The sequence below is a fragment of the Ceratotherium simum genome, chromosome 10 (genome assembly GCF_057802395.1).
Source record: "Ceratotherium simum simum isolate JZ-2026a chromosome 10, ASM5780239v1, whole genome shotgun sequence".
NCBI classification, from domain to species: Eukaryota; Metazoa; Chordata; class Mammalia; order Perissodactyla; family Rhinocerotidae; genus Ceratotherium; species Ceratotherium simum.
The window spans coordinates 1244777-1266365 of record NC_141909.1 but is presented as its reverse complement, the minus strand read 5'-3'; the positions used below and the strand labels follow the sequence as shown (position 1 = coordinate 1266365).

The 21589-nt window shown below is 44.4% G+C and overlaps 1 protein-coding gene across 8 annotated transcripts in view; it reads left to right on the top strand.

Moving 5' to 3' along the window:
• The window catches only part of ATP11A (ATPase phospholipid transporting 11A), a 167538-nt gene that overhangs the window by 122928 nt on the left and 23021 nt on the right, over positions 1-21589 (top strand). For 5 of the 8 annotated variants that reach the window (XM_087435832.1, XM_087435834.1, XM_087435835.1 and 2 more), the window contains exons 17-20: positions 2580-2683; positions 15242-15423; positions 18018-18269; positions 19422-19638. In XM_087435832.1, the coding sequence (XP_087291958.1) occupies positions 2580-2683; positions 15242-15423; positions 18018-18269; positions 19422-19638 (755 nt within the window). The remainder of the gene's footprint in view (positions 1-2579; positions 2684-15241; positions 15424-18017; positions 18270-19421; positions 19639-21589) is intronic. The other 3 variants (XM_087435833.1, XM_087435838.1, XM_014781875.2) reach the window with 1 other exon arrangement.

Sequence of the window (21589 nt, the reverse complement as noted above, 5' to 3'; positions counted from 1 at the left end):
TGTGTTGGGTAATGAGCTGCTCTGGGAGCCGTGCTGGCCATGTCGGTGGGTTCTCTTGTCCCCATGGCACCCACCGCTCTGAAGGAGGTTCTCGGACGTGGTGGGCAGGAGCAGGCTCCACCAGTGAAACTTGCACTGTGTCATGGGACATAAAATAACTCGTAATGTAAATGCTGCTGTAACACATGGAAGGGAGGTTTTACTGCTAGGATCAGCAGGACACAGGAAGCACACGACCCATGACGTTTGAGAACAAGTTCAGGTGTGCTAACGCCTCCCCGAGCCCAGAAAGTTACTCCACCGTGCACTGAGGAAGTGCTTTCCTGCGAGTTTAAGCCATTCAGAGTTATCCAGAAGAAAGGCGTTGAACTGTGGAAATTGACATCATCAATCTTTTGGTCTTGATTTTTTTCCCCAGACAGATTCAAAGTGGAGGAGTTGACTCATGCTTCAGAGACGGTTCCTGAGCCTGCAGTAATGCTGCAGACTCAGGAAGCCACATGTCAGTTCTCCTGAACTGCCGTGGCCACAGTGCTGGCACCGGGGTACATACCATGGCATTTTCGTAAACAACTTCCATTTGCCATCAAAAAGGGTGTAACATCAGTTAATTTTAAGAGAAGTTTGAATGTTTAATGGAATGAGTTGTTCTCTAAGTAGTAGTGCATCCCGGAGATGACACTAATTGAGCTGGTTTTGCAACCTAATGGGCAGGGGGCCTGGAGGCCATGAGCCACTGCAGCCAGTTAACAGCTTGGCTTCTTTCTGAGGCTCTTCTCTGAAAAGTGTGCTGTGGCCGTGAGAGCCGGGCCCGGTCCCACAGCACGCTCCGCTGTTAGGTTACGATCTCGTCACTCTGAGCCGCTGCAGGTTCCAATCATGTCACTGTGTGAGCCGCTGTAGGCTCTGATCACATCACCCGAGTGTCAGTAATGTCCTGCATGCTTACAAAACTGGAAAAGCAAGATCTAAAGCTGGTGCCAAATACTGTCCTCTGCAGATTATATTTTGCTTTACACTCTGGATTTTTATGTCAGAAGCTCTTCTGGACCAAGTTTTAAGGCTGAACATGCCCCACATCTGAAGTGGATATAGAGGAATTGACAAGTTGAGACAGTGAGGAATTTAAGCATTCACAAGCCATTACCATGAGTCATCATGATTTATCTAGAAAAAATGCATCATTACATTGTCTGGACTACAGTTCTTGTTCTAAACTGTATCTGATGACATACGAGCATTGGCTAGGAATTATGTCTGGTAGTTGGGAATGGATTTTGACATCAGGCTGGCTGGTACATGATAAGAATCCCAGGTCACAAACCTGTACGGTTGTGTAGGCATCTTCCGGGGCTAGGACTTCCAGCCCTAAGAGGTTCCTGCCCAGTGTGGCTCAGCTCCATGTGCTTCTGACACAGACATTAGTAGACCCCATCCTTTCTGGCCACAGATTGACATTACCCTTGGTTTAATTTCAGGACTTCTGCAAGCATAAATTGTGCTGTACTTTAAATGTTTTCACTGTGTGTGTACCACAGGAGTTAGTTCTTTCTGGGATCAAGGAAATAAGCCAAGGTGGGCTCTGGATGCTGGAGCTGAGCTCATGGGCCCTGCCGAGGGGCCCTGTGCAGGCCAGCTGGTGGGTCTCATGAGCCATCGCCCCAGGAGTGTGCCCCTCCTTACAGCCCCTCCCAGCCGGCCCCACCGAGGAGTTGGCTGTGGTGGGACAGTCGCCTGCTCCTCCTGCTGCCTCTGGATTTGCTTTCCCCATAGACATCTCGAGGGCCCTCAGCATCTAGGGTTTCTAGGGGTCTGCCCCCGGCCGGGGAGCTCACATTCGAGCTTTCTGTCTGAAGACAAATTGAGAATACAACACAGTCACAAGCAGCAGAGTTCCCTCTCCGGCCCTGGAGGGTTCTTCATGAGAGAGGAGGGAGCCTCTGTGTGCCAGGGGCCTGTTGATCAGTGCTGGTGCCTTCGGTCTCTTTAATGTCCCTTTTGTCATAGGCTAGAGAGTTCCCCCACTTATCTGGAGCAGAAGATCTTTTTATCTTGAGGGAGAAGCATGCATCTACAGCGCAAATATGTGGAAGCAGTTGGGACGTTACGTGAGGTGTGGGGCAACATTATACCACAGCTGTTCCTTGTAACTCCGGTGACTGCAAAGGATGACCTGGACATTCAGCTCCCAGTATTTCAGCAAATTGTTACCCCCTTCCCTTGGGTCGGCCTTGCCCTTTGTCTCCCACCCCATTCCCTGCCCTGGGTCATTTTATTATGCACCTGTGTCCTAACCAGAGAGAATCACAGGAGGAAGGACACCCAGGGGCCAGTTTTTTCCTGGTTCCTGACTTTCCCATGAGATTTCTAGGGTTGTCAGAATAAAATGAGGCTTTGGGGTCATCTGTAGATCTGATTTTCCCTGATTTACATGTTACCTAGTCTGTTGACATCTCCTTTACAATAGTCTCAGTGCTGATTTCCCTGTTTTTATCTTTTAATAAAAGCATAATTTGAAAAATAATTTCATCTTCCCCATATTGTGATTAAATTAGACATCTTGTTTTCTCATTTTATAGGAGAAATTTATCTGTTTTGCAAAGGAGCAGATTCTTCAATATTTCCCCAAGTGATAGAGGGCAGAGTGGACCAGATCCGGGCCAGAGTGGAGCACAGTGCCGTGGTGAGTGGTGGGCGGAGGGGCATGTCATGCTGTTCCTGAGTCAGGAGGTACAGCCTCCTGGCTGAGAAGCCAGAGCATGTTCCCTCAGAGATGCACGTAGGGGTCAGCAGGGGCCACACGTGGACAGCGTGGGAATGCCCTGTCCGCTTCCTCAAGGCTGTGCTCTCACCCGGGCACCGCCCTCACGCATTCCCTCAGCAGACTTGCCGTGTGTTCACCCCCAGGCGGCCGGGATGGTTGGCTCGTGTGTTAGGGGTCTGGATTGAGGTGATGTATTGGAGAAAACTGATCTCTGTCCTGAGGGATTCTAATGGCTTGCTTCAACAATCAGCACTTGTGCTCTCTGTTCTGAGCACACCTCTTGGTTTTCTTTCCATGTCTCGTGCTGAATCGTGTCACTTCGTCTTTTCCAAAACTTCAGCCGCACTGTTCAGTCAGTCAGCACATCTGAGCTTTCGACCCGTTGCTCCGGCTTCCCCTCCGAGGACTGCTGGGGTGTGGGACGGCCGTGCATCCCTGACGCGGGGCCACCTCCTCCCGTCCAGGCCAGACCCACGGCCAGTGACACGTGGCTCCTCACAGAGGTGTTCCCCCACTCCTGCGCACCACAGAATTGAAGAGTTTAAAGAGTTGTTGTAAACTAAGGAAGGTTAGCCAAGATAATAAAGGTCATGAACATTCAGCATTGCTTTCTCTTACAGAGTTAACAGTATAAATAAGTCATTTGTCACCCTCACATCAGTTTCAGTATTTGATGACTTTACTCTCATTATTATAGCATTAAAAACTTGTACTGGGAGCGACGTCAGCATGATGGTGGAGTGACCTTTCCCCATAGATGCTCCCCCCTAAGATACAACAAAAAGGACATTCGTAAACCAATAGAGGACATTCACACAGCACAAAAGACGTCTGACAGACCCACGCAGCCTTACATCTGAAGGTGGAGGTGCTGGACCCCCCAGAGGAAGTGGAAGGAGGTAAGGAGAGCTCCTCTCCTTCACCAATGACAGAGACCAGGACCGGGACTGTGCGGCTCTCTGAGAGAGAGGAGGGAGGGGCAGCCCTCCACGGGAAAACCATCGCTCTCCAAGTTCTCTCACAGCCTGCGGCAAAGTCCCATACAGAGGGGACTGAACTGTTGCAGGGGTGCTTTCATCAGGCTCACACCCCAGGAGAGCAGACAGCGAGGTAAGAGGAAGAAGCCCCCAGGATCAGGCAGGTGAAAGAAAAAGCCCTTCCCCCTGCCAGGCGCTCCAGCACAGCTGGTCGGCCAGAGCACCTGTGGATTGCAGCGGGCTCAGTATACACAGCTCTTGGCCCCCACCCAGTGGCGGCAGGTGGAAGCTGCAACCAGATATTTTCAGAATGAGGAAAAATAAGCCCATGCCCTCAAGCAGTATGCAGAAATATATTAAATCTCCAGACCAGAAGGAAAATGACAAGCACCCAGAAATCAATCCTGAAGGCACAGAAGTTTATAACCTAAACAACAGGGAATTCAAAATAGCTATCGTAGGAAAGTTCAACAACTGCAAGAAAACACAGATAGTTCAATGAAGTCAGGAACTTGTTCACAAAAGAGATTGAAACTATAAGGAAAAACCATCAGAAATGTTGGAAATGAAAAACAATGGAGGAGATAAAGAAAAGTCTGGAGGCTTTAAATAACAGAGCTGACAATCTGGAGGATAGAACTAGCAATATTGAGGATAGGAATGCAGAAATGCTCCAGATGAAGGAGGAGAGAGAACTAAGACTAAAAACAAATAAAGAAACTCTCCAAGAAATATCCGACTCAATTAGGAAATGCAACATAAGGATTATAGGTATTCCAGAGGGAGAAGAGAGGGGAAAAAGGAGCAGAGAGTTTGTTCAAAGAAATAATAGCAGAGAACTTCCCAAACCTGAGGAAGGAGCTGGAAATACATGTGAATGAAATCAATAGCTCTCCTAAATATATCAACATGAAAAGATCCTCTCCAAGGCATATAGTAGTAAAGCTGGCAAAAGTCAGTGATAAAGAAAAAATATTAAGGGCAGCAAGACAAAAAAAAAAGTACATACAAAGGAATTCCTATCAGGCTCTCAGCTGATTTCTCGGCAGAAACTTTACAGGCTGGAGAGAGTGGAATGACGTGTTCAAAATTCTGAAAGGCAAAAACTTTCAGCCAAGAATACTCTATCTAGTAAAAATATCCTTCAGATATGATGGATAAATAATAACTGTCCCAGATAAACAGAAGCTAGGGGAGTTCATTGCCACAAGACCCCTAGTACAAGAAATGCTCAAAAAGGCCCTCATGCCTAAAAAAAAAAAAAGAGAAAGGGAATACAAAGCTTTGAGGAAGGAGAAAAATAGGTAGACAAAATCAGAAAAATTGCAGCTATCAGAATAGGTTAGCAAACACTTAATTATAACATCAAAGATCAAGGGAAGGAAAAGAACAAAAATACATATAACCTCATCACTTTAAACACAAACTCACAGCACAAGATGGAATAAGTTGTGACAATAATAACTTAGAAGGGGAAGAGAAAAGGGATGGAATCGACTTAGTCTAAGGAAATAAGCCATAAGAAAATGGACTATCTCATCTATGAGATTTTTTATACAAACCTCATGGTAACCACTAACCAAATAACCAGAACAGAGATGCATAGATTAGATAAAGAGAAAACTAAGAGAACCACCGTACAGAACTACCAAACTGAATTGGTAGTCCGAAACACACAGGACAAGAGACAAAGGAAATGCAGAACCAGAAAATGAGCAATAAAATAGCAACATTAAGCCCTCATATATCAATAATCACTCTAAATGTAAATGGATTGAATTCTCCAAGCAAAAGACATAGAATGGCAGGATGGATTAAAAAACAAGATCCAAAAATATGCTACCTCCAAGAAACACATCTCAGCTCCAAAGACAAACACAGGCTCAGAGTGAAAGGATGGAAAGCAATACTCCAAACTAATGGCAAACAAAAGAAAGCGGGTGTTGCCATGCTTATATCAGACAAAGTCAACGTCAAGATAAAACAGGTAATGAGACACAAAGAGGGGCAATACGTAATGATAAAAGGGACACCCCACCAAGAAGATATATCACTTATAAATATATATGCATCCAACACAGGAGCACCAAAGTACATCAAGCAACTATTAACAACCCTAAAAGGAGATATTAACAACAATGCAATAACAGTCGGGGATCTTAACACCACACTTACATCACTGGCTAGATCATCCAGACAAAATGTCAATAAGGAAATAGTGGACTTAAAAAACTAGACGAGATGGACTTAATAGGTACAGAGCACTCCATCCAAACACAGGAGATTATACGTTCTTCTCAAGCGTGCATGGAACATTCTCAAGGATAGACCATGTGTTAGAAAACAAGGCAAGCCTCTATAAATTAAGAAGATTGAAATCATAACAAGCATCTTTTCCAACCATAACACCATGAAGCTAGAAATAACTACAAGAAGAAAACTGGGAAAGTGACAAAGATGTGGAGACTAAACAACATGCTACTGAACAACAAATGGATCATTGAAGAAATGAAAGGAGAAATCAAAAAATATCTGGAAAAAAATGAAAATACACCATACCAACTCATATGGGATACAGCAAAGTGGTCCTGAGAGAGAAACTCATAGCAATACAGGCCCACCTTAACAAACAAGAAAAATCCCAAATAAGCAACCTTAAACTACACCTAACAGAATTAGAAAAAGAAGAACAAAGCCCAAAGTCAGCAGAAGAAGGGAAATAATAAAAATTAGAGCAGAAATAAATGAAATTGAAACCAAAAAAACAGTAGAAAGGGTCAATGAAACAAAGAGCTGGTTCTTTGTGAAAATAAACAAAAATTGACAAACCCTTAGTCAGACTCACTAAGAAAAAAAGAGAGAAGGCCCAAATAAATAAAATTAGAAATGAAAGAAGAGAAATTACAACAAATACCACAGAAATACAAAGGATTATAGGAGAATACTATGAAAAACGATATGCCAACAAATTGGACAATTTAGAGGAAATGGATAAATTCTTAGACTCCTACAACCTCCCAAAACTGAATCAAGAAGAAAGAGAGAACCTTAATAGACCATTCACAAGTAAAGAGATTAAAACAGTAGTCAAAAACCTCCCAAAAAATAAAAGTCCAGGACCAGATGGCTTCTCTGGAGAATTCTACCAAACATTCAAAGATTTAATATCTGTCCTTCTCAAATTATTCCAAAAAATAGAGGAAGATGGAACACTTCCTAATACATTGTACGAGGCCAACCTCACCCTGATACCAAAGCCAGACAAGAACGATACAAAGAAGGAAAATTACAGGCCAATATCGCTGATGAACATAGATGCAAAAATCATCGACAAAATATTGGCAAACTGAATACAGCCATACATTAAAAAGATCATATGCCATGATCAAGTGGGATTTATACCAGGAACACAGGGATGGATCAACATCCACAAATCAATCAATGTGATACATCACATTAACAAAATGAGGAATAAAAACCACATGATCATCTCAATAGACAGAAAAAGCATTTGAGAAGATGCAACATCCACTTATGATAAGAACTGTCACTAAAATGGCTATAGAAGGAAAGTACCTTGACATAATAAAGGCCATATATGACAAACCCACAGCCAACATCATACTTAATGGGGAAAACCCAAAAGCCATCCCTCTGAGAATAGGAACAAGACAAGGGTGCCCACTCTCGCCACTCTTATTCAACACAGTACTGGAGGTTTTGGCTAGAGCAATTAGACGAGAAAAAGGAATAAAAGGAACCCAAATAGGCAACGAAGAAGTGAAACTCTCACGGTCAACAGACGACACGATTTTATATGTAGAAAACCCTATGGGCCGGCCGGGTGGCGTAGCGGTTAAGTGCGCGTGCTCAGCTGCGGCGGCCCAGGCTTCAGATCCCAGGTGCACACCGACACACCACTTGGCAAGCCATGCTGTGGCGGCGTTCCATATAAAATGGAGGAAGATGGGCATGGATGTTAGCCCAGGGCCAGTCTTCCTCCGCAAAAAGAGGAGGATTGGCAGCAGATGTTAGCTCAGGGCAAATCTTCCTCCCCGCTGCCAAAAAAAAAAAAAAAAAAAACCCTAAAGAATCCATTGGAAAACTATTAGAAATAATCAACAACTACAGCAAAGTTGCAGGGTACAAGATCAACTTACAAAAATCGGTTGCATTTCTATACTCTAATAATGAACTAACACAAAGAGAACTCAAGGAGACAATCCCATTTACAATTGCAATAAAAAGGATAAAATATCTAGGAGTAAATTTAACCAAGGAGGTGCAAGACCTGTACACTGAAAACTGTAAGACATTGAAAGAGATTGATGATGACACCCCAATAGTGTCCTCATGCCCCTGGGACTCTCCCTCCCCACCCCACTCCCATAAAGAGCTGCTTCTCTGCTGTCGCTGTAGATGAGTTCACACGTTCTGGAGTTTTAAACCAATGGAATCCCTAAATGTGCATGGTTTTATCTGGCTTCTTTCACCCCACACGGTTACTTTGAAACACACCCATGTTGTTGCACGTACCAGTGGTTCATTCCTCTCTAGGGCTGCGTGGCATTCCACCGCTCGGATGGACAGTTTGTTACTTCGCCTGTCAACGGACGTGTGGCTTGTTTCCAGGTTGGGGCATTGCAGGAGAAGCTGTTGTGGACCCAGCATGTCTGGGATGGACACACGCTTCCTTTTCCTTGAGAACTCCAGTGTCCTCTTTGTCTTTGATCCTCTGTGTGCAGCGTCTCTGTTTTCTGGCTGCTTTTAGGATTTCTGATTACGATGCACCTTGCTGGAGTTATTTTGTGTTTCTTCTGCTCAGGGTCATGTGAGCTTCTCGGATCTGTGGGTTCATATTTTTTTAAACAAGTTTGCTTGTTTTTAAGCCATTATTTCTACAGATATTCTCTCTGCCCCTCCCCGCCTGGAACTCTAATTACCTGTAGATTAGGATGCTGAACGTGTTCTACAGCTTACTGAAGTCTTTCCTCTTTCAAAGTTTTGTTTTCTGTTTCATTTTAGATACTTTCTATTGTCCCGTCTTCAAGTTCGTGATCTTTTCTCGTTTGACTTTTCGTCAGCCAGTGTCCCACCTGGGTATTTGCCATTTCAGACATTGGAGTTCTCATCTCAAGAAGTTCTACCTTTTTTATATCTTCGTGTCTCTACTTGACTTTGGGAACATATGGAACACAGTGTAGTGACCGTTTAATGTCCTTCTCTGCTAATCGTGTCACTAGTGCTGGTTCTGGTCAGCGTCGGTTGGCTGGTTAATCTCATTTTGGGTGAAGATTCTCTGCCCCTCTGCGTGCTGGTGGCCTCCACGTGGACCCAGCCCACGAACGCTGCCTTGCTAGACGAGGGGTACTCGTGTGTTCCTGTGGATCATGGATTTGTTCTGGGATGCAGGTGTTCCGTTCAGATGATGGCTTTATGATGTGTTAGGCGAGTCCAGAGTTCCTCCCCCGTCCTGAGGCGGGGAGGGGAATGAATGCCCTGTGAACCAGAGAGTCTCCAGCCTGGCTCCTGGGGACAGCACTGTCCTCTCCTTCTTGATGGCTTGTTCCTGGCCTTTGGGAGTTCCCTCAGAGGCATGCTCCTCTGTCCTCTGCAGACGCTTGAGGGGCTGTCACAGTCTCTGCAGTCTCTGTCTGGTACACGTCCCGGGAACTCCCCGCCTCTCCCTGGAAGCTCTCCAGGCCTGCGCTGGGACACCTTTAGGGCCCACCTCCTTTGTAATGTTTTACTTTGAAGTAGTTATAGAGTCACAGGAAGTTGCAACAGTGTGCAGAGGAGTGCTTCGTCCTCTTCCCCCACTTCCCCCACTTTCTCACATCTTACGTGGCTGAGGGGCAATATCAAAACCCGGGAATTGACATTGGTCTAGATTTCTGCATATTCTGTCATTTTGTCACTTGTGTAGCTTCCTGTACCCTCGACCGCAGTGGAGGTGGGGAATAACGGTGTCCCCACAGGCCTCCCTTGCTGCCCCTTCACAGTCACACCCAGCCCTCCTACCATCCCTGCCACCCATGGTCGGTTCACCCTCTCTGTACCTGTGTCATTTCTAGAATGTTATGTAGATGCAATCGTGGGGAGTGAGCTTCTTACACTGGCCTATCCCTCGGCGTCCGCCCTGGAGACCCGCCCGGGTTGCTGCACGTCAACACTGGGTTCCTCGTCGTTGCCGAGTCGTGTCATGTGTGGACGGGCCAGTGTGTCTAGCCCTCCCCCGTTGTAGGACATCAGGTTTCTTTCCAGTGTGGGGCAATTATGAGCAAACCAGCTGTGAACATTGTGCACAGGCTGTGTGGACGTGAATTTCCGTTCTCTGGGGTAAAGCCCAGGAGGGCAGTGGTAAGTGTGCGTTACCCAGCTCCTTCCTCGCGTCCCCACGTTCACATCCTCGCAGCAGTGGGACAGCATGGTGTCTCCACAGCGGCCAGCGGTGGGCTGTCCCCACTCTCGGCAGCTCTCTGCAGAGCCAGGGAGCGGTTCCTTGCCGCAGCCTCACTTCGCGCCTCCCTAACAGCTCCCCATGTCCAGCTAGTGTTCGTGGGCTTATCTGCCACCTGGGTGTCCTGTCGGTGGAGATGTCTCTGTGTCCTTTGCCCATCTTCTAATTGGATTGTTTGCGGATTTTTTTCGTTTTTTGTGTGTGTGTGTGAGGAAGACTGGCTCTGAACTAACATCCCTTGCCAATCCTCCTCTTTTTGCTGAGGAGATTAGCCCTGAGGTAACATCTGTGCCAGTCTTTCTCTATTTTGTATGTGGGATGCCACCACACATGGCTTGTTGAGCAGTGCGTATGTCCTCGCCCAGGATCCGAACCTGCGAACCCCGGGCCACCGAAGTGGAGCGCGCGAACTTAACCACTATGCCACCGGGCCAGCCCCTTGTTTTGTTTTTAGGTTGAATTTTGAGAGTTCTTATGAATCTTTTTTCGTATTTGTGATTTGCAAATATTTTCTCCCAGTTGTAGCTTCTGTTTTCATCCCCTTAAAGGGTATTTCACAGAGCAAAAGTTTTTAGTTTGGATGACACACATTTCATCGATTTTTCTTTTTGCACCTGCTTTTGATGTCATGTTTAAGAACTCTTCACCACCCCCAGGGGCCGAGTGTTGTCTCCTACGTTTTCTTCTAAAAGTTGTATAGTTTTATGTTTCACATTTAAATCTATGATCCACTTGTTATTGTGGTAAAATATATATAACATAAAATTTGCTCTTTAACCATTTGTAAGTGTTTAATTTGGTGACATTAATTACATTCATGATGCTGTGCCACCAACACCGTTGTCTGATTCCAAATTTTTTATCCTTCCAAACAGAAACTGTGCCCATTAAGTAAAACCTGCCCATTCCATCCTCCCCCAGCCCCTGGTAACCTCTAATCTACCTGCTGTCCCTGTGAATTTGCCTAGTCTAGCTATTTCATTTACGTGGAATCGTATAATATTTGTCCTTTTGTGACTGCCTTACTTCACTCAGCATGATGTCCTCAAGGGTCATCCATGTCGTAGCAGGTCTCAGAACTTCATTCTGTCTTATGGCTGAATAATGTTCCATGTGTGAGTATACGGCATGTGCCACACTTTGTTTATCCATCACCTGTCGAAGGCACTGGGTTGTCTCCACCTTATGGCTGCTGGGCATAATGCTGCTGTGAACATAGGTGTGCCTGTGTCTGTCTGAGTCCCTCTTTTCAGTTCCTTTGGTTATGTACCTGGGAGTGGAATTGCTGGGTCATGTGGTAACTCTAATATGTTTAGCTTTTTAGGGAAAGGCCAGACTGTTTCCCACAGTGGCTGCACCATTTTACATTCCCACCAGCAATGCATGAGGGTTTCAGTTTCTCCATATCCTCACCAACACGTGTTATTTCGCATTATTTTTTATTATAGCGATCTTAGTGGGTGTGAAGTGGTATCTCATTATGGTTTTGATTTGCATGTCCCTAAGGACTAAAGATGTTGAGCATCTTTTCATGTGCTTATTGACCATTTGTATATCTTCTTTGCAGAAATGCTTATTCAAGTTGTTTGCCCATTTTTTAATCAATTTTTTTTTCTCGTTGAATTGTAGGAGCTCATTATATATTCTGAACACTAACACCTTATCAGATACATGATTTGCAAATATTTTCTCCCATTCTGTGGGTTGTCTTTTTACTCTCTTGATAGTATCCTTTGATGCACAAAAGTTTTTAATTTTAATCAGGTCCAATTTATGTATTTTTTCTTTTGTGCTTTTAGTGTCATCTTTAATAAACTGTTGTCAAATCCAAGGTCATGAAGATTTGCCCCTATGTTTTTTTCTGAGGGTTTTATAGTGTTAGCTCTTAGATTTAGGCCTCTGGTCCATTTTGAGTTAATTTTTGTATGTGGTGTGAGCTAAGCATCCAGCTTCATTCTTTTACAGGAAGCTGTCCCAGGACCATTTGTTGAATAGATGATTCTTTCCCCATTGAGTGGTCTTGACGTCCTTGTCAAAAATCGTTTGACCATATATGTGAGGTTCATTTCCATTGTTCTGTGTGATCTGCCTTCATGCCAGTCCCACGTTGTTTTAATTACTGTCCCTTTCCAGTAGGTTTTGAAATCAGGAAGTGTGAGTCCTCCAGCTTTGTTCTTGTTTTACAAGATTGTTGGCTATTCTGAATCCCTTGAGATCCCATGTGAGTTTTAGGATGGGTTTTTCCATTCCTGCAAAAACACCATTGGGATTCTGATAGGAGTTGCCTTCAACCTGTATATTGCTTTGGGTATTGTTATCATCTTAGGAACAATAAACCTCCCAATCCACGAACACACGATGGCTTTCTATTTACTTAGGTCTTCTATAATTTCTTTAAGCATCATATAGTAGTTTTCAGTCTATGAGTCTTTCACCTCCTTGGTTTAATTTATTCCTAGGTATTTTATTCTTTTTGATGTTATGGTAAATCGAATTGTTCTGTTAATTTCCTTTTCGGATTGTTTCTAGTTAGTGTATAGAAACGCACCTGGTTTTTATGTGTTAACTTTGCCTCCTGCACCTTTGCTGAATCCGTCTATTAGTTCTGACAATTTCTATGTGGAATCTTTAGGGTTTTCTGCATATAAGATCACATCATCTGTGAACAGAGATAACCTTACTTCTTCCTTTCCTGTTTAGATGCCTTTTTCTCCTTGCCTAATTGCTCTGGTTAGTAATTCTAGTACTATGTAGAATAGAAATGGCAAAAGCAGGCACCCTTGTCTTGTTCCTTATCACAGGGAGAAAGAACCAACACTCAGTGTGATGCTAGCTGTGGGCTTGTCATAGATGGCTTTTATCACGTTGAGGAGGTTCCCTTCTATTCCTAGTTTATTGAGTGGTTTTATCATGAAAAGCTGTTAGATTTTGTCGGATGCGTTTTCTGCATCAATGGAGATCATCATGTGGGTTTTTTCCTTATTCTTTTTTTTTTTTTTTTTTTTGCTGAGGAAGATTGTCCCTGAGCTAACATCTGTTGCCAACCTTCCTCTTTTTGCTTGAGGAAGCTTTTTTCTGAGCTATCATCCATGCCAGTCTTCCTCTATTTTTTAGTATGTGGGCTGCCAGCACAGCATGGCTGCTAACACAGTGGTGTAGGTCCATGCCCAGGGACCAAACCTGGACTGCCAAAGTGGAGTGTGCCAAACTTAACCACTAGGCCACCGGGGCTGGCCCTTCCTCATTCTATTAATGTCATGTATTACATTGATTGATTTCGTATGTTGAAGCACCCTTGTGTTCCTGGGATAAATCCCGCTTGGTCGTGGTGAATAATCCTTTGGATATGCTGTTGGATTCAGTTTGCTATTATTTTGTTGAGAATTTTTGCATCTGTATTCGTTAGGGATATTGTTCTGTGGTTTCCTTTTCCTGTAGTGCCTTTGTCTGGCTGTGTTTGTGTGTCAGTGTTGTCTTATCTCGGTGTCCAGGGTTTCAGTAGCACCCGGCAGGAGGAGTGGGGAAGGTATCTCTACTCCCATTCCCACGAGGGGAAGCCCCTTGTCTGCTTTTTAAGACAAGGTTCTGTTTATCTCTGAAAGCTTCTGCTTACCGTTCGCACCGACTCTGAGTGTTGCGGCGACTCTGAACTGTTATCCCAGTAAAACTTTTTTCTTGTGCAGTTTTTCTGGCATGGGAATGAAATCATATACGCTATGTGTTTTATGATTCCTTAGGGAGAGTCTGAGAAGTTGTTCTGCAGTTCATGTCTGTGTCTCTAATCTATAACTCGATCACTGGATGTGCTTCCCATCGAATGTCAGCAGCTTCCTTATTCAGCAAAAGTCAGTGCCAGGGGTTTGGTGAAGTCAGACGCGGTGTTAGCACCCCATGTAGCGTCATAAGCTAGGAGGAGCTCCTGGGGAGGGCGCGGGGGAGCGCATCTCTGTAAGCTTCCACAGGTCGTTGCTGGCGAGGACCGTGCCTTTCTTGGAGAGAGAGGCGTGAGTTTCTTGCTTGCTCCCCTTTGACTAGGACAGCGTCTGGAGGATGGGCATAAAGGAGTTCCAGAATGTTGCTGGAGAGGAGGACTCCAGACACACAGAATGCTTCTTTTTGTTCCTACTGCTCCATCTCCTTTTTTCCCTTCAGGCTCTGAAGAGCTGCGGGGGCAGTAGGAGCTGTTAATCCCACAGCGATTGTGTCCTTCAGCTAAATGTGGGGACATGGGGACTGTTCCCTGAGAGTCATGGGAAGTCTGAACTCATACAATGGAAGAGCTTTATACAAAGCCTGAAGACCAGTACTCTCGCAGAATCTGGACTGATCGTATAGGGGATCGTGGCTCTTTTCCCAGGATCAGTCGGGGCTGAGGGAACGGGGAAACAGAAGGGCAGCCTGCCTGGGTGTCAGCTAAACCTTTGTAGTGGTTCTGGCCAGATGATGGGAAGGAGCCTTGAGTGACTGATGAAGTCCTCCGAGTGCGTCCCCTCCAGGCTCTGAGAGTCCGGCTTCCCTGGGCCTCGCTGGCTAGGGGGCATTCTCCGTGTCCGGTGACATCAGAGCTGCCATCACAGTAAAGAATCTGTCGTTCTTAGATTCTCACGTCCCTCTCCTGAGCCTGGTAGTTTTGGTAGATAATCTGGCACGTTTCCTTCAGTGAGTGCTAAGTAAGGTCAAACTCCCTATGAAAAACATGTTACCTCGGAAATATCACTTGATATTATTATCCTAAAAAAAGTTTAACTCTTCACTTGTCTAAATAAAGGAACAAAGTCTTAAGTTTTGATGGCCCAGATGTGTATTATTTGTTCCCGTGTTTACTAGCTTGAAAACTTTGTAATCCATAACGATTATCTGTATTTAACGTGAACTTGAATAATTTAGTTGTAAATGACCAGCTCCTTTGGGGGTTGGTTGGTTTATAATTCTCTGATTAGTCATTCTAATTAGAGAGAGGAGATAACTGAGAAAACTATTGACAATATTTCAACCAAGTGACGCTGGAATTCACGTTAAATGCTGCACTGTGTCCCACAGGAGGGGCTCCGGACTCTGTGTGTTGCCTACAAGAGGCTGATCCAGGAGGAGTACGAAGGCGTCCGTAAACTGCTGCAGGCCGCCAAAATGGCCCTTCAGGACCGAGAGAAGAAGTTAGCCGAAGCCTACGAGCAGATCGAGAAAGACCTTATTCTGCTTGGTGCTACTGCCGTTGAGGATCGGTAACGTCACCGCTGTGCCTTGTCGTCAGAACAGACGATGCGATGTGACCGCAGGGCCGGAGGGGGGTGCCTCGGGGGGAACGTGTCAGCCCCCCAGGTGTGGATGTGCTTGCACGTCAGGAGGAGACAGGCTGTCTGGCTGCATCCGTGGAGTGGTCCCCCAGGGAGGTGGCGATTGGGTGATGCTCTGCTTTCCATGCATAAGAGGTCTGGCGTTCCCACTTTCCCAGGAGAAACCAGAAACAGTCAGCATTTTCACATCCTGTTATCAGTAGTCAAGATATAGGGTTTTTTTTTAATTATTCTTTAGAATGGAATCCATAACTAATTCTGTTCCTAAGTTTGTCACTAGTTCTTTCCAAATACAAGTGTAACATTTTAGACCTTAACACACTCAATGTACCTGTCGTTACACACTGAAGAAATTTAAAATAATGAAGTAGAAAATTGCAAAAACTAAAAATAACAACTGGTAAAATTACCAAGTACGGATTTTCAAATACCTCCAAAGAGAGAGCTCCTGATCTGTCACAGTTCTGCGGCAAGGACTGAAAGTTATTTAAGGCTCAGTCAGTGCACTAAGACATGATCATCTGTCCACGGTGTTGTCCTGAGGGCAGAGTGAAAGGAATGGATTGCAGTTTATTTTGAAGGAATGGAAAAGAAAAAAATACCCTAATTTAACAGAATGAAACAGAAACTTCAGGAAATTTACTGAGAGTTTATTTCCCGTAAAGTTTAAAAGTTTTTAAGGTCTATATTGGCCCAAAACTTAAATCCTTATCTTAAAACCTTCATTTTTCCAGTGTCTTTAATAAGCATTCACTGAGTCCTCAGTCTTAGTAGAGTAGTGGGCAGCATAAGAAGTTTTGGTTTGTTTGGTTTTTTGATTTTTTTTTTTAGTCTATCCCCTCATTCAGTCCAGAATAGGAAGACAGGTATAAACATAAGTGGCATAATTTGTCCACAGGACAGATTTTAGAGCATGAGGCTATAGTCATAGAGTGGGCTTGGTTTCCAAGGGGTCCCCGTGTGTTAGGAAGGAGAAGGATGCTCAGAGGGTGGTGTCGGCCGGGGAAGGGGTGGGACTGGTCCTCGAAGTGGTGGGCAGTGGAAGGCTCTTAGGGATGGAGGGAGCCATGTACAGGGCCTGTCGAGGGGTTGTGGGAGCAGACTCGATGGGGAGTCGGGACCTTGAAAAATTGAGAGTAGATACCAGGGTGGGGGGCGGTGTGGGGAGCCAGTGGCTTTGAAGTGATGATAATCGCTAACAAATTATTTCTTTAAAATCTCTAGTCGGCATCTTTGTAAACTACTCTGGCTGTCAGTTTTCTTTTTCCAAAAAAATGATGAAGTTAGAGGTGGTTTTTTCTATTTCTAGAATATTTTGATTGTGTGATCTTGAGACTTTACCTAGGAAGTTTATCCCAGAATCTCACCAAACCATTCCAGTTAGAATCTGAATCCATTGTGTTCATTTATTACTTGGCAAAACATGATACATAACTTCACACGCCTATCAAAAACTGAGAGTCTGAAATCTGGAAAAAATGGCAGGCCCCCAAAATAAGGCAAACCTGGTTTTGATGCCCGACTCCCACGGGCAGCAACACATCCCGACCAGTGTCGAGAGCCGTTTATCCTCAGACACGTTTTGTAGCCTCTGCAAGCTTTGAGTTTTCCACACGTTGGATGGGTGATGATAACGTCCTCACGCCAGAAGGTGGTTGTAAAAATGAAGTGTTGTACCTAAAATGCTTCACGTGGCATCTGACACACGGTGAGCCCATGGTGCATGTTAGCCCGTTAGAATCACTACTGGCATTCTCAGTCTACATTGTTTAGTGGTACCTGGGCTCCAATTAGATCAGTGGCAAAATTGGAACAGTTTATACCAAAAGAAAAGGTGATGGGGGGCCGGCCTGGTGGCGCAAGTGGTTAAGTGCACATGCTCCGCTGCGGCGCCCTGGGGTTTACAGGTTCACATCCTGCGTGCACACCAACGCACCGCTTGTTAAGCCATGCTGTGGCGGCGTCCCATATAAAGTAGAGGAAGATGGCCACGGATGTTAGCTCAGGGCTAATCTTCCTCAAGAAGAAAGGGGAGGATTGGTGTCAGATGTTAGCTCAGGGCTAGTCCTCCTCACAAAAAAAAAAAAGAGAGAGAAAAGATGATGAATATTACTGACCACAGCTATTCCAGATCCCATTTTTCTCTGGTTGAGACTCTTTTGTTGTTGTGATGGTCTTATATAACTCTCCTTCTTATAATTGCCTAAAATCTCTCCAGGGAGCAAGTCCCAGCCAGCCAGAAAACTGTATGCTTGGCAGACGTCAATTATATGAGAAGCCATCTTACTTCTTAGTGTTTTATCCACGTTTATCTGTTGGGCGTTAGGAAGTGCTTTGTTGTGAAAAGTTAGTACGTAACTTTAAACACAGGCCCAGGTACCTTCCAGTGAGATCATGAGCCAGCAGCACAGAGCTCTTTAATTTTGAGGGGCTAAAATATTTTAATCACAAGCTTCTGAAGTTCCTACTTTGGTGTGCTTTGTCAGCACTTGTGTTCCTTGTGTTTGATCTTGCCTCCTTAGGCTCCAGGAGAAGGCTGCCGACACCATAGAAGCGCTGCAGAAGGCCGGCATCAAAGTCTGGGTTCTCACCGGGGACAAGATGGAGACGGCAGCCGCTACCTGCTATGCGTGCAAGCTCTTCAGGAGGAACACGCAGCTGCTCGAGCTCACCACCAAGAAGATCGAGGAGCAGACCTTACACGACGTCCTGTTCGAGCTGAGTAAGACGGTCCTGCGCTGCAGCGGGGGCTTAACCAGGGACAACTTCTCAGGGTAGGTGGCGCCCTCCTTCCCCACCGCAGAAGATGTTTTCAGAGCAACTGACGTGACCTCCATTTGCAGGGTCATAGCCTCGGCACCCTTTCTGGGCACACGGTTCTTCCTCCAGCATCCTAACAGCATCAGTGTGTTTACAGTAAACACTGGGAACCTGACCAGAGCTGTTTCTGTTAGCAACCGTGACATGTCTTTTTTGCATGGAGAGTGTATGCATAGGAGAGGGGTGTGTGTGTGTGTCCCCACTTTCAGACAGCTGGCTAAAGGACACAGAAAGACTTGATTGATTCATAAAATATTGTGAATGGGATCATTCTCATCTGCTTCTAAGACACGCAGGGGGCTGTATTGTGCATTCCTTGGAGCATCTGCCAGAGCAGGGAGGGAAATACTAATAATGCATGGTTGCTTATCTCTCAAGACAAAACAGTATCCACCCAAGAGTTGGTTTTTCCAGGAATATTTGGCTGTTTATTCTGATAGGTTTTATCAATGCTGCCCTTGCTGGTGTCAGATGCCTGATCTAAGATTAGATTTCATTTCACTCATTTTAGATTTTCATTAATAGGTAAAGCAAAAACAGCTCTCTAATCGTGCAAATTTTAAATTATTCATAAGTAGTACAAAGATATTTCTCTTCACCTGATCTACAGAATTCCTTTTGGGGATTACAAATGTTCCTTGTAATTTTGAAACCCAGGAAAGAGCTATATTAGGACCATGTTCTCCCCTATTCAGGTCATCCAGGCAGAATATCAAGGAGATATTTAGCTGTAAAAATAAAGACTGAGGTTGGCGAGCATGTCCAGGGAGTTCAGGAATAAAGACCGACCTCTTTAGGCTGCAAGATGAATTCTCTCCTTCTGTGATTCAGAACTACTGGAAACTGCACATGAATCCACAGTTAGAACTCTATGTTTGCTTTGCCTTTGTGAAAGAATGTTTAATGAAAACACAACTTGAAAATGTAGTCAGAGGTGTTACATCCAATACTGTAAAGACTGTACTAATAAAACAAGAAATACTAGTTTCCTAATCTCTTGGTCCTGGATTTGTAGCATCTGTAGATATCCAAAAAAAATTACATAGTCTTCTGAAATCTGTAGATGTAGTTATTGAGTAATCTCTGTGATTCATATGATCTAACAGACTTTCAGCAGATGTGCACGACTATGGTTTAATTATTGATGGAGCCGCGCTGTCTTTAATAATGAAGCCCCAGGAAGACGGAAGCTCCAGCAACTACAGAGAAGTGTTCCTTGAAATCTGCCGCAACTGCAGTGCTGTGCTCTGCTGCCGGATGGCCCCTCTGCAGAAGGCTCAGGTCCATGCTCCCTGCCCCTTGTCATTAGCTAGTGACTGGGGGGTATGTACCTATTGAAAAACACTCATTAGTTCTTACAGCCTCTGATTGTTTGTTGAAATCTAGCAGCGTACCATCTTTTTAAAATAGAAGCAAAAGTGATAGAAATTTAAAACATGGATCCTATTTGCTTGTCATGGTTGATAAGAGTTGACTGAATCAAATGGATGACCCTTTTGGTGCAAAGGCCAGGAGAGGTGTCCCTGTCTGACTTCTCATGTGAAATAAAAGAGGTATAATCACGTATAGGAATCTACACCACAGATGGATGGGAGGCAGCTAGCATTATTGGGCACCTGCTATGTGCTAGTTACAGAGAGAGGTCTGAACCCTTTTAACCTTCAGAATAACCCTGTTAGGTGAGTGAGGTTATGCTCATTTTACAAATGAAGTATGTAAGGTGCAGAAAATGGGAATAACTTGTCTAAAAGGATGCATTTGGAAAATGGCAGTCAGAATTAGGCTTCTAGTCTGTTGGACTCCAAGCTCATGTTCCACCCACTGTGCCATGTACTTGTGGAATCACACACCTGAAGTGTTTTTTAAATTTTTGTGTGTGTGTGTGAGGAAGATCAGCCCTGAGCTAACATCCGTGCTAATCCTCCTCTTTTTGCTGAGGAAGACCAGCTCTGAGCTAACCTCTATTGCCAATCCTCCTCCTTTTTTTTTCTCCCGAAGCCCCAGTAGATAGTTGTATGTCATAGTTGCACATCCTTCTAGTTGCTGTATGTGGGACACGGCCTCAGCATGGCCGGAGAAGTGGTGCGTCGGTGCGCACCCGGGATCCGAACCCGGGCCTCCAGTAGCGGAGCGCATGCACTTAACCACTAAGCCACGGGGCTGGCCCTAAATATTTTTTTAAGTGTATGCAGTACCTATGTGAACATGCATGTCTGTCTGATGTCAGTAAACCTACAGTAGTTCCAGCTTCATTAAACCACATTTTAAATATGTTGGACCAGTTTTTCTGGACTTGTTCATGAAAGGATTCCATAACTTCTCAGACTGACCAGTGGTCAAGGTGAAACACTGAAAACCACCTGTAAAGGGGTCATCCTAGCGGACTTGCACATGTGCTACACTAATCTGTGTAGTGACAGCGTCACTGAGACAACACCAGGATCTCCACTGGGTGATTCTCAGTGAAGACACGCTAAGACTCAAGAATTAATTCACATTCCATTTGGGATAGAAATGGTTTTCTTCCCTACCCTCCCTCTCATGTGTTTGATTCTGTGTAAACCTGATATAATGACATCCAGAATGGCAACTAAGGGTTTTGTGTTTGATCTTCATGTGTTCCACGCTACTTTTTTTAGGTTCTTAACTGACTTTTGCAAACTTTTATACAAATTAGTTTGTGTTTCAGTCTCTCATCTTGAAACAAGAAGGCATTGCACACATTTTTTTCCTCATCTTTTCAGTCCTATATCTTGAATCATCACACTTAGGTACATAGATGGAAAAAAAGACCATAAAGAAAGGGACTAAAAATTCGGAAATTATTCATTGCATTGAATTGTCAGATTTGATTTTGCACACATGACAAATTTGAAAATTAAAATAGCATGAAGAACAGCTTATTTTTAAAAATGGATGCTTGATACCAAACAGCTTGGAATAGCAAAATCTCTGATAGAATGCAGTGCAGATTTTTCCCCTATGTATTTAAATATATTTCCCTGTATGGGTAGATATGTGAGTGTAGCAGCAACTGAAAACCCCTGCGTGAGTTTTGTGTCTGTCTGTGGAGTTTACCTGCAGCCTTTCTCAGCTCATCTCCTGGTCATGAGGTCTCAGCTCCTTTTGCTTTACTTTTTGGTTTCAGTATGAAAAGACTTCATCCTACATGGATAAATAGATGGAATGTAGTAAATTCACTCTAGGCAAATACTTTTCTCATTTTCTTGAACTGACTTTACATCTGTTGTTTTTGCCTAGTTAGTGAATAACT